We start from the raw sequence: 13,984 nt of genomic DNA on the forward strand, positions 1-13,984 counted from the left end.
CATTTGAGTTGAAAAGAACGCTAACCCCAAGCAATATTAAGAGGTTACAAAATCACATAAATTAACTCTGCCAGTGATATTTTACTAAAGCTTATGCGAGTGCAAACCAGAAGCAGGACTCTCACATGGTCTTTATTAACCGAGGAGTACTTAGCAGTAACCGGCCTTCCCCGAGATGTGCTGGCCATATGCACACGTACACCCACAGCGCCAACATGCACATGGGCGAGCCTTCAAAGGCGTGGGGGACTCGGGGTGGGGGATTGGGAAGTAAGCGGAGAGCAGAAGTGAGAAGTGTTCGCTGTGTCATCATGGACAAGTGCCTTACCCTCTTCATTCCTCACTTTCTCCATCTACACAACTAGGATAATAAAACTTACTGTCCTGAAAAGGAAGTTAGGAGATTTAATTAATGTTTGAAAAGCTTTTTTGAGATCGGTTGATATTGAGTAATATGGGATGAACAATAGGAGCTCTTTGAAACAGGGGCTCTATCTATCTGTATTTGTGTACTGCACCTAGCACAATGGTGCCATACAGCTCCAGTCTCAACTGTATCATAAATATTTAAATTAAAACTATGTTAATTATTTTTATCGTTCTGTTATTTGCTGATACACCAGTTCACTACATTTTGAAGCTCGGTAGCATTGAAAAGTACCAAGTGTAATTATTTGCCTGATTGTTATGAAAATCAGGGTTTGTATTTTTAAATATGGTTGTGGAAATAGGAAGTATATGGAAACACAGGTAAAAATGTGGTTTTAATTACTCGTCATTCTTCTCATTAAAAACAGTAAGCTGTAAGGTATTCTTAAGGGAAGAGGTGAACTTTGCAAACTCTCTTATTCCACAAAAAGAAGGACTAAGCATGACTGCAAAAACCTCGGTAGCAGGTCACCCCTGCCCCAAAGTGAATAAAATAAAAATGCATAAAGGTGTTTCTGGAAGACTGATTTTCTTTTTTGCCTTTAATCCGAAATGTATTATTACCCCTGTCCTGTGCACACGTGTGCCTTGCGCACATTTTCTTGTATCCACTAATTTAAAAGGGGAAAGTTTAGTACCGATGTGTACTTAGCAGAGAGAAATGGGTTTAACTCTTCTCCTTCCCCCAGAATGAGCGCTGGGAAGCTACAATAAATGGGACAAGTGTTGGCATTGCTCCAGTTCCTTTCTAAAACCCTTCTATAGCTGAAACAGAGAAAATCACATGTGCGAGAGCATGTCTCAATGTATGTTTGACCTTCTCAAGCTAGAAAGCGATTAATTCATTTCATGTAAAACTTAAAATGCTAGCCAAGGATGCCTGAGTCTCTTATGTTCCTGGCCAGTCACATACTCACTCTTATGGCGCAAGAGGATGTTTCTCCTCCTCACATTTCCAGTAGCTACTCCCCAAGCTTGTAAGAATAAGGCTAAACTTTTCTCCCTGCTGCTGTCCCATGGCTGAAGAGCAAGAGCTGTTTATGAGTTGCCTGGTTATAAAGAAAGGTCTTGATTCAGGAAATAATTTCAACAAATGGTCTTTCTTTCTTGTGCCTCCAGTTAAGGACTTCTGTGCCTTTACACATTCCTGAATCTGGACATTTTTCCTGAAACAAAATTTAAATGCCCATCCTACACGTTGCATGGTAGGTCTCCCACAGGTTCTCTGAGGTTTCCCAAAGAGAAATTTCTTGTATAGTCCTTCCATTCTGGGGAATGTTTTTTTCTTTTAAATTACTTTAACTTTTTTTTTATCCCCCTTCTTTTTCTTAATAAAAACCTTGTACAGTTCTTAATGTAATCTGTTCTTCTACTGTGTGAAAAAAGGGTTCTCCTGAGCTTAGATTTAATACGTAAGCCTGCCTGAAACTGTTGATATGACACTTAGTTTAGTAAGTGAAAATCACATACGTTTGCTACATCTTTCCTCCACCAACTTAAAAAAAAAAAAAAAGTCTGCAAGTTTGCAGGCATCCCCTGCTTAGGATTACTAGATGCCATACTTTAACTTTATTTTCTGATTTTCCCTCAGAATTCTGGGTACTGCTGCGTGACTTGTCATCACATTGTCATCGTGTCCTGGTGTGCGGGCTACTGTGGGCTTGTCTATGCATGGCTTTTTTTTTTTTTCTTTCTTTTTCTTTTTTAATCTTTAATAGGTAGAAATAAGTCTGTTAGTAGCATGTAGTTTGCAAAAGCCTATGCTCTTCAGAATATAGCTGCCACATGTTGCAAGGTTTGAGGGGGGGGTATGTGTTTCATTTGTCAAGGTTGGATGCTTTTTTCTGTCCATAGAGCATGTTCGTAGGAACATGGGGGAAGGTTATTTTTCAAAACAGCTAAAGCATGAATCTTGTAATGCTTATGACTTTTGTTAGATAATATATTAATATATTAGCGGGTTCATCTTAGATAAAAAGTTCTACTCTTGATGAGGAGCGTATTTCCAATGAAATTGATGCAAACAGTTGCCAGTAAGAATGAAGAATTTGGGCAGGGGGAAAGGCAGTCAGAAAGGAAATCATTATTCTCTCTCTGAAAGAGCAGAAAGCCTGGATGGCATCTGAAAATATCTTGCTGTGCTATGTACGGTAACAGGAAAAATGGAGAAAAAGAATGGAGTTTCTTGGATTCAAAGGTGAATCAAAAGGAATTGGCTTCTGCCTGGACAAGGCAGCCAGATAGGCCACAGTAACAGATCCACGTGATAAACCAAGAGGCAACTGCAGAGCTCCCCAGACAACTTGCCTGAAGTGCCTGCCAAGGAGGCAGATGCTGCTGCTGGAAGACTATCTTCCACAGTTGGGCATCTGGGTTCAGTGCTTTCCACTTAAGGGAGAGGGATGGTAGCGTCAGGCTGGCCCCTGTCTTCCCATTTAATTATTTCAACATCCATTTCATACTTTTGTAAATAACACGTGTTATCCTGCCTTTGTGCGGGAAAATAAGAAGCAAGGAGAGGGGTTTTGTGTGTAATATAACCCTTCGTGGGGGTCTCTACATGGATGGGTAAAGACAGACTTGAGCTTGGCTGCCCTGTGCTCCAGCCTGGTCAGATGTGAGACAGCTCGGGTCTGGGAGTCGCAGAGCTGCCTTGCGGTGGCACGGAGCTCAACCTAATAAGCAGAGCAGGCTGAGATTCATTAATTTAACATTAATAAGCACAGCTTATTAGCTCAGGCACAGTGCTGTATAATGCAGGCACACGGCTTCTGGAGCAGAGCTGTGTCCGCCCTCGCCAGCTCGGAGAGTGGTGCAGAGGACCCAGCCAGGGTGCTCCTCTCCCCTACTGCATTTTGCATTAGGGAGGAAAGAGTGTTTTGCAGTCGCTGCAGAAGCTTCTCTGCAAAACAAAAACCCTCCAGGTTTTTAGACTGTATTGCTGGCTTAGGCTGAGTCTTTAAGCCATTTAAACTTCTTGTGCCTTGGTTTCCCAGTGGGTGTGTAATAGCTACCTCAAAGATGCTGCTGTGAAAGAAGGTTAGGTACAGATCATAAAATACTGTCGGATCCTTAAAGAGCTAAATGCTCCTCCTACCTCACTTGAATGATAGTTTTGTGAGTAAATTAGTGGGTACAAATCATGATTTATCAGATAGGGATTGGTGGCTCTGTTCACGTCTGTGCCAATACAAGGTTTCTGCGTCATTTGATGTCCTGCGTATGCCTCCAAAATAGGTTCAGAAAGCTCTGTCGGTTTTATCTGGTACCTGCAATTAGCTCGCTCTGTTTGGGAGTAAAATTAACTTGAAAATAAGCAACAGGAAAGAGTGGAGTCCTGGAGACTGGGGCACTGTTTTCACAAATGTATGGAACAGCAGTATATGGGCTATATATAGCAAGCAAATATTCTCTAAACACGTTCAAGTAGAACAGGCTGTTTTCTGTAGCCCTTTATTTGGGAAAATCCTTACTCAGGTTGGGTTTTGTTGTTTCTTTCATGTGTAAAGTATAGTATTTGTTTCATTTGCTCATCTTCAGGAAGAAGTATGAAAAACCTAATAGTAGTTGTGTTCAATAATTTTCAGTATGAGTCCTAATAAAACAATTTCTTATGGTATTAGACTGACAAGAGCTATGTGATATGTCTGTTCAGCCCCATGTTTCGTCTCTTCTGCTTATGAGTAGTAGAATAATTTTCATGCAAAGATGAACAGGGGACATTGGTGGGGTTTTTTTCATCAAATGCAAAAAACTTAAAAGAACAGGTACTGCAAACCCAAGCTTTGCTTTTAATCCCCCTCCTGTGGGCTTCATATGCTGCACTGTGACTTCTTGCAGCTTCAGAGGGCTTGGTTTAAGAAAGATATATGGCACTGGTGTTAATCCCTGCTGCCAGGCCTTTCTTGCAGACTCTCTCATCAGCTGCTTTGTCTGGGTTTCTAAGGAAGGACCCTTCTGAAGTGCATTTCACATTGTTATTTGAGCTTGATCTGGACCCACTCCCGCAGACTGGATCGCTGCAGTATGAAACCATAGTGCAACCTGGCTGCCGTCAGTGATTTCGGGTAAACGTAGCCTTCTGGGCGAAGGTTGCGTTCTCGTGCCGAGCTCCCTCGTGTCAGTGAGACATATGCTCTCATGTGCTGTACAAAAGTCACACGCAGGCTTACACAGTCCCATGACCCAGGCCTGCATAGCCCTGTTCTCCTACTTGTCTGATAGAGAGGAAAGAAAGGGGTAGGAGAAAGAGGGGAATGCCACAGAAATACCATAACTGTGGTCCTTTAACTTCTCCCCGTTAGAAACCTCTTGAAGCTCAGTTCAGTGCTGGGCAAGAACAGCCATCTCCACCAGCAAACACAGAAACTGCAGTAATATCCCTCAAACCAGTCCAGTTTACTTATTTTTTCAACTAATCAGAAACTTTTGAATTTCCTGTGATTTAAACTGGGCAAACACTGTGGTAGAAGAGAGTAGCACAAGGTGCAAGTCAGTGGTGAGGTTGGCACATCGTGCACATTGGCACCCTTCTTCTGAAGAGTCTCCCTAAAAGTGATATAATTCTACACTTTTCAACCTCTGCAAGCTAGGCTTGCTTCCTAGGTTAATTTAAACAAACACACATAGCCTATATTTACATCATATAAACACCGTGTCATTATGTACAACGTGTGTATGTTTATTCTCATTTACAAAGCTATGAGGCCATTCTGACTCTTCCCTGTCTTTCGCATTGACAAGTTCAAGAGAACAAATCGGTTTGTACATGTGTTTTTGTGTTTTCAGTATCTATTCTACTGCTGCTTTCATATCAATGGAGCAAAGCTTACGGAATAGTCCTGTCCTTCCTTGGGGATGTGCTTGTGCAGCAGTGAAGGCTGACCTTCTTCAGAGAGACTCGGATGATTGCTCCCATAATGCTCAGACCCCCAAATGGCTCAAATATCACATTTTCCTGCCTTCCATTGCTCTGTGCCATTAGTATATGCTTCTTGCAGTGACATTGGGGTAAGAGCTTGTGCTTATTTGGATAGCACATCTACGTTTCCACCATATCTGTGGAGTTGTAGCTAAGACTGGTATTTTGTACATATGCATTACAACGTATTGGTATTTGATTGTCTGTATTTTAGTGTGGGTGTTTTTGGTTTTTTTTTTTTCTTTTCTCCAAAAACACCAGTGTTGGTCCAGTTTTGCCAGTTATTCTGCACATACACAGCAGGAAAAAATTGCTGTCCCAAACAGATTATGCTCTAAAAAGCCAAGGCAGACAAAGGAAGTATTATCATCATTTTGTAAACAAGGAACCAAGGCACAGAGAGATTAAGTGATTTACCCAAGGTCACCCAGAACATCCGGTCAAAGCCAAGAACTGAACCCACGTCTCCTGAGTCTCAATCAAGTGATTTAACTATGAGATCAAAGACTTATTGTGTATACCTGATATCTCTCCCCTAAGACATAGCAGCAAAACTTTCTTCAGGTTAGGATCAATGCCACATATGGTGCAGTAAATTTTGTATATGGCATATCTATGCTGACAGCGTGTACCCACTTCTTGCACTCAGGTTCTTCCCAGGAAATAATTTCCCTTATTATTCTTCCATCAACAGTAATAAATTTTCATCTGTCTCTAGATAACCCTCTGAAGGAGAGCATGTACGCACATGGTACATCAGATGAATACACAGAAAACTGTTTTTCTGCAAGGCCAAACTCAGTCATTTTAGGGACTGTTTAAAATCCTTCCACGCTTAATGAAATGGGGACATTCCCACAACTATATGGACTTCATTTTGCAGTTTCAACTGGAAGCTGCAAAGCAAGTAAAGGATCTATGTGTCTTATATGTATATGCCAGGAGAATACAGCAGAAATTATCAGTATAAAGGCATCACTCATTATAAGCTCAGAGCAGTCTTTTATTTGGAGTCTTTATTACTCACTCACTGGGGTCATTATGTCATTCCTGGGATGAAATACTCCCCTGTGCACAGGGCTTCCATGGGGCCGTAGATCCTACTTAGCCCCTTCAATTTTAAGAATAGCTTGGCTGAAAAGTGACTGTGCAAAATGGCCCTGGTTAGTCACAACAACATGACAGCCACCAAGGCAGGAACAGGATCCTGCCCTTCATGTGCCCCTATCTTGAGGTCTGCCACTTCTGCCCAGTCATTCTGCAAGTCAAACAGCTGCAGACTGGTTTCCAAGTGAGCACATGGTCTACGTACATTTTTTACTGTTAATGCCACAAAACACGAGAAGAAAACCCAAGGTGAACATGAGAGCCTGGGCTGACTTTGTGGGCTGACATCTCTTGCAAACGGAGCTCAATGAGTGTGAAAACCACGGAGGAATGATAAAGTGGAGTCTCACATTGTCATCTTTCTGCCTCTGTGGTGTCTCAGCAACATTAGGAGAGCACAAGTGCACTTCCAAATCTCTCCTCAGCGTTTCTTCTATGTTCTGTGTTGTCACAAGCTTTCTCGTGAGGTGCAAGAGCTCGTAATGTATTTTCTTGGGTGAGGTTATTTCTGTCATTACGTGCCTCAATAAAGGAGTTTGAATGGCAGGGAGATTGATGGTGAAAATATGGTGATCAAAAAGTTTATTGCTGGAGAAAGTCAAACCAAACTGGACAGACGTGGTACTGGAACATGTTGCATTTGCCCAATTCAGTATACCTGTAGCATAGTAATCCTCACATGTCTGATTGCATCAATGGAAATGGAACTGTATTGCTTACTAGGAGAGGAAAAATTTGTGCTTTTGCTTAGACATAGTGATTTCTTGAGCGGGAACAGGCTATACATAGACACCATAAATCATGCTTAGTTTTGCCAAAGAACCTAATTATCTTGGATATTTTGGATGACATTTCCAATAGGATTTGGACACCACACACTGATTCCTTTTAAAATTATCGATCAGTTAGTACCACAGTTCTACTTACTTCTTTAGATGTTCAAAGAGGATTTTCATTGTCTCATAGTTTGGTCTAGGGAGCTTTTTTACCAGGCTCCTTATGGATTTGATGCGAGTAGCGTTGTCCTGGATTTCTAAGGGGAAGGGGGAAGAGAAAAATAACCACTTGAGTGCCATATTAGAACATTACTTTGTCCAGTACTATATCTGGTACCTTAACAAGAAAAAACATCATTAATACATAGTCAAAACCAGAAGAGATCATACCTTCTGTCACCTTAATAGAGAGCAAGAGTAATTTACAAGGATTAAAAATTCTCTTTTATCTTAAGGAAGCATTTTCTGGTTCACAGAATTATATTCTTATGCTTTTCATTTATTTTATTAGATTATTAGACTGTCATCCTAAACTAAAGCACCTCCAAGTAGTTAGGGACCTGCATCTTAAGTGGAATTCCACTTGGAATTACATTTGTCCAATGGTGCAGCTTCTGTGATGGATGCACTTCCCAGGTAGTCCTTGTTGTCCTTTTTTTCTCATCATAATTTAATCAGCTACGTTTATGAATCTCTATCCTTAACATTACACCCTACCATGTTTGAAAATATAAATTATTTGCTATTCTTTTTAGTCATGCTTTCTGCTGATCAATTATTTCGTGAAACTATTCCAGTGTAGCTATTTTCTAATACCTGTAGCATCTCACAACTGTAATTTCTGTAGGAAACAATTTGTATTTTAAACTTACAATTAGTAATAAAGAATGCAGTTCTAAGGGCTTTAATCTCTCTTTCGAGGTGATAAGAACATTGCTGTCTTTTTTGCTAAGATATACCTTCCTGTTGATGATGCATGATTCATAGTTTCATAGGAAAGATTTGACTGATATTTTCATCAATCTGTACAAGATGTTGCAACTAAAGCAAGGTCATGTACAACTGTGCTTTCGTTTATGAACAGATTAGATAAGGTGCCAGTAGGTCTGACGTAGGGAAAACATCTTGCATGTTACATGCCCTAGATAACCTGAGAATACGTTTCTGATCTTATCATCTATGATTTAATTATCACCTATCATTCTTCGTATAGGTTCCTTTTTAATATTCATATTACCCTAGCACCCAGAGATCTCAATCAGGATTGAATCCCAATTGCAGTAGGTGCTGCATAAGCATACATGGTGATTAGTGCCTTGATTCAAAGATTTCACCAAAAAACAGTTTCAAACAAAAATTTCCTGCAGTCGAACTGAAATTAAAAATTAAAATTACTGGGATAATATTCTTTCCTGAGTATTATTCCTATTTCCTCTTGAGATTAATACTTCCTACACACAGATACAGAGGTACATATCTATGTTGTTTATAATTTGAACATTTACATGGGTACCAAAGACAAGAGCTCAAAGTAGTCAATGCATAGGTATTATTTTCCAGTAAAAAAAAAAAAAAAGCCAAACTTTCATATGGATTTATTCTATAGGAAGTCATGCAATTGACAATAGTGATAATGAAGTTACACACAAGTAAAGAATACACCTACTGTGTATTTATTCTTGTTCTGGTTTGACCTATACAGAACCTTAACTTCTGAACAGGACGAACTCCCCCAGTCTTGCAACCCAGTCATCCCTCGATGTTTTCTGCCACAAGCCATTAGTACTGTTTATTTTTGTCCCATGAACAATCTGTCCAGTGGAAATATGAATGAAGCTACAAATGGAAATTATATAAAATTTGCAGAAGTGAATTTACTGTAGGAAGGGGGTACGAATTCTGTGGGCTTTTTATTTGTGCTGCTTGGTGTGCGTACATGCTATGATCTTCCTAGATAAGTTATATTTAGATTGGGGCTGCCTTGGCTGTACTGCAACTTCCCAAATAAAGCTTCTCAACTAGTTTATTTTTTAATGCTGTTTTCTCCTGAGAATTCAATGGGCTTGAGCGGAAAAGAAACACTGAAGTAGGGAAAGACTCAATGGAAGCACAGGCTCGCTGTTTGTTTGTTGCAGAATATTTGCAAGGAAATGTCATACAGTAAAACTTTTCTGTAAATAAAATGATACCAAAGTCATCAGTACTGATATATAGGAGAAGAGATCTTTAGGTAGGCACTAAAGCACAAAAAACTGGAGAAATTTTGCATAAAATTATTTTGTGAATCGGTCTATTTGTTAATTGTTAGTTTATTGTAAAAGAAGAAAAAACAGGCAACATGTGGTAACTTTAGTCAGCATTTCTGAACTGGGAATGATAAACACCTCTGCCTGGCTCTGGCATTTATCAGTACTGAGATATTATTACCACATAGAGTCGCAGCATGGTTACTGTTATCATCAAAAAAAAAGAGCCAGCTAATCTTAATGGTTTGTAAAGCCGTTACCTGCACTGGTCTGACATTTATCATGATCATTTTACCACATGAGTCCTACATTGCAAAGGTATTTTATCTGGAAGGGACATCACTATGAATTATTATTTGCAGCTAGGTAGAAAATTGTATGTTGTAGATACCTTTTCTCATTATAAATCACAGTCACATTTCACCATTACCCACACAAAGCTGCTGAGCCCAGGCTTTTTGCCATAACACTTAGTCTCGCTCCCTTTTATAGTTCCATGAAAATATTGGGTACTCTTTCATTAAAATGGTTGATATTGGTGGTTTTTTAAATGCTATATACACGCTTGATTTTTCTCTAGTATAAAAGAATTTGTTTTTCCACTTGAGAAGCTGAAGAGGATAAACTGTTCATTTTTTTTATTAAAGCTTATTCTCGCTTCAGTTTTCGTGGCTGGGCTTGTCTTTACACTTGACCTTGTTGATGGAATATTTAACAGATCAGATGCAAGATCTTATGTTTCATTTGCAATACCTATGTATTTGCTTTCTTTCTGTAAGGCTTTGAGTTCCACTTTCCTAGAAATTTTCCCCTTTTGGATTCCTAAGTAGGAAGATTTTTTAATTTAATTTTTTTGAGGTTTTCTCTTTACCATGCTCAAATGGAAGGAGGAAATCCTTAAACATGGGTTTGTATAAATAGCTGTGGAGAAGGTATCCCGCTCTTTGCGCTGTATTATGAAGCCTGGCAGTACGGGGCACAAAGGAAGGGAAACACTCTGAACAGCTGTTAAATTCTCCAGCTAAGTCTAGAAAATGAAGCAGACCAATTTTGGTAAAATGAAACAATATTATTTTTCATTACACTCTTTTTATTGTGAAGATCTGGGGGAAAGACTCCCATTTGGAAAGTTAGCGTCTCTTTTCCCTGTGAAGATTTCCGAAGGAAAAGATTCATCATAATCACATATATCAAATAAAGAATGAGAGGACGGTTAATCCTTTTTGCATTTTTTGGGAAAAATATGGAAGACGGAGATGATATTCTTATCAGCAGATCAAGATACTCTGAAGTGAATCGCAGATGGTTTTCCATGTAATATTTTCATAGAACATATATTTAGAATTTGGGTTACTGTCTTTAAAAATAGGGCTGGCTCCCTTTAAATGGAGCAAAACTGTGGAGATGCTCTCTTGTTTAAATTTAAATGAAGAATGCATTGAAAAAACCCACTTAATATTATATAAGCTCTTTTGTAAATGAGCTTTGGATAAACATTTGAGCTTAGAAGAAAACATGATGTGTCTGTAACATTAACAGTGGCTGGGTAAAAATGAATGAAGAAAGTAACCTTTAGCACTCGTGTCCATAAAGAATACTTAAGCAAATCCCACCGAATCTTTCTTTTAATCATTAATTTTAAACGGACATAGATGTTTACAACAAGCCACTTTGTTTCAGAACAGGAAGTCCAGGGTTTATCTCCAATAACTCACGTTTGCTAGGAAGGGATGTGTGTCTCTAACCTGACATGCATTCATTATTTTGTAAGGTACTGGAGTCTGACCCATGACCCTCCTCAGACCTGCTGCATTATTCATGTCTGACTGACTTTGTGTAGTTTTACCATAGCGCCCATTTCCCTTTACCAGCCATTGCAGTGGCTTGTGCATGTTTAATGTTAAATGGCATTTATGGCTCCCATTAATGCCTAATTTTATCACGAGCCACGGTTTCTTTTTATGCTCTCGAGCCTCACAGCTGAACTGCTGAAAAAACCAGTGATTTACGATTCTGCATAAAATATCAAACTATCGATCTGCCACCTAATCTATGTTTTGTTGTTGTTGTTGTTTTAAGCATGGTTTTCTCTGATTTTCTTACATGGCTCTTCTCACCTTGTTTTGTTTTTTTGGATAAGCTTTCTGCTGTGGTTAAAACGTCACACACTGTTGCTACAGCAAAATCTGCCTGCCAAGACTTTTTCCAACAATTTGCGACTGATTCAGCTGCCGAGAGAAAGACAGGTCTTGTCTGGGGCTTCTTTGGTTTGTTTATTTCATTTTGTTGGGTTTTTTTTTAATCGGAACTGAGTGGGTTAGGTGGATTTTCGAGTGCTAATGAAATTGTGAGACTTATGGCGCTGGCTACAGCCAGCCGTAGTGTGGGCAGACGCTCTGTGAGCTTCCCCACTGTGCTGCTGTGCAAGCATCCCTGCTGTTATGTTTGCTATAGTTTTAATGTCTGTGAAAAATTCCTGATGCAACTAAATTATGTTCTGCCCTCTTGTTTGTATAAATAAACACCCGACTTAGCCAATTCATCTTGCTCTTGCCCATTTTAGAAGCTTGCCCTGTCACACAATGCTTAACCCCAGTCCTTGATAGCTTTGGTGTTATCAGAGAATGAAAACTTGCTTAAAAGAGTGTGCTCTGTTGGCTTGATTTTTTTTCAGAGATGTCAACTGCCCTCTGCTTTCATTCGGTAAGTCTTCATATTCTGGAAGTCATGCCGGCTAAAATACACAGATTTTTATGTATGAATATATAGATAAATTATTCGTATCACTTTTAACATCGGGCTATTTTAGCGTTACTGTATGCAACATAAAAGTCCCAATTTTAATCACTTGCAGTACACTATGGCAATCGTCTCATACAGATACATTGTAAAATATTTTCTTGTTTTAAAAAAAAATCTATAAGAAGCATTCAAACTAACTAATGTTTGCTATAAGGAAAATAACCAATTTGTGATCTGAATTGATTTTACTTTTTATTCATGCCTCAGAAATAGATGTTGCAAAAGAAAATGAGAATTGCATGAAACCTCTCTATATGGGCAATTGATAAATTCATCCTATGTGATATAAAGTGGAATTTGCAATGAATATTCATACAACTTTTGCGATCCATTAGCAAGACCCAAGACAATGAGTTTGCAACTCAGTCCCATTTAACAAAAATATATGTGGAATTAATGGGAAGAAACAGCACTTACAAAAGTTAAACTTTAATGTATCAAACTCCAGGTGCCGGAGTTTGAGGGAAATAACCAATAATAGTCATTTTTTACATATTTGATGGGACTGATTATGCAATGTGCAACTCTAAATGGCTTATAGCACATTGTAGCATGGTTCCATCCCATTGGCTACAGTAGGGTGCAGGCAGATGGATGACAGTGACAAGGAGAGAAGTGCTTTTGCTTAGCCGTGCGTTAAGATGCCATCCAGAAGCTCTGTGCACTGCAGACACTTCATTAGGATGCCAGGATAATGGTAAACTACCACTCAGAGTGACACCCCATTTCCTGCTTACTGAGCTCTCCAACCTCGGCAGATGTCAACAATCTCACAGTGCTACAGAGCAGACCTAACTTTCCAGGCACTTTGACTCCAATTTTTTTCCCTTAACAGTGCCATACATTACATGCAATATGTAACAGCAAGTACCAAACAGAAAACAAAATTTGCTGCCCTAATTATAACAAAGCAGCATCTGACTTAGGTACTGCATGCCCAGCGTACATACAACCAGTTAGGCGGCATAAAAGAGGAATGAGCTTTGTCAGTCAGTTTTGGGGGTTAATTAGACTTAGGGCTTTGATAGCTAATGGATAGTCTGATCCTGACTGAAACGATCGTGCCTCACCGCTAACTTCTACCAAGCCTTGGAAAAACACGCCGAGCTCTTTCCTGGTATTTCATACACTGTTACAGCCTTGTGCCGGGTTTTCCGCACAGAAAGAGCAGACTTGAGCATCTGGACGGTGTGATATTTTCTCTGCAAATGCACAACTCGAGGCCATAACGCACCTCCCCAACAGCAGTTAAAGCCAGCAGAGAGACTGCGCTACGATGCTTGACCTGCACTCCTTTCCAGAAAAACACAAATAGTTGCTCACACTTTCAAAAATTGTCTACAGATACAGAAGCAGTATCCATAAGGTCACGAATTCTAATTTAATTTAATTTCTTGAAGCTACCGGTGTGTGTTTATGTGTGTTTTTGAAATCAGGAATCCTGTTTATTTTATATACAGGGTTTTTTTCCCCGCTCTTTTTTGGCCAGCGAGGTGGCTCGGCAGTAGTGTTCTGCCCTACCACAGTGAAGGCCCTTCACTACTTATTTTTGTTGCACGGAAGGGTGGAAGAATGACAAGGCATCACTGCCAGCTCACAAAATCCCCGCTCCCCTCTCCTTCACAGCCTCCTCTTGCCCTTCCTGCCCATGCCGACAGCTTTGATCGGCATCCCTCTGGTGCTCACACACATTCTGGATCCAA

The 13,984-nt window shown here is 39.7% G+C and overlaps 1 protein-coding gene across 1 annotated transcript in view; it reads right to left on the minus strand.

Annotated features, from left to right (window-relative positions):
* The window catches only part of ARHGAP15 (Rho GTPase activating protein 15), a 322,363-nt gene that overhangs the window by 16,028 nt on the left and 292,351 nt on the right, over positions 1-13,984 (minus strand). Inside the window, exon 13 of the mRNA XM_075710898.1 lies at positions 7,385-7,490. Within this exon, the coding sequence (XP_075567013.1) occupies positions 7,385-7,490 (106 nt within the window). The remainder of the gene's footprint in view (positions 1-7,384; positions 7,491-13,984) is intronic.

The sequence above is a fragment of the Pelecanus crispus genome, chromosome 5 (assembly GCF_030463565.1).
Source record: "Pelecanus crispus isolate bPelCri1 chromosome 5, bPelCri1.pri, whole genome shotgun sequence".
NCBI classification, from domain to species: Eukaryota; Metazoa; Chordata; class Aves; order Pelecaniformes; family Pelecanidae; genus Pelecanus; species Pelecanus crispus.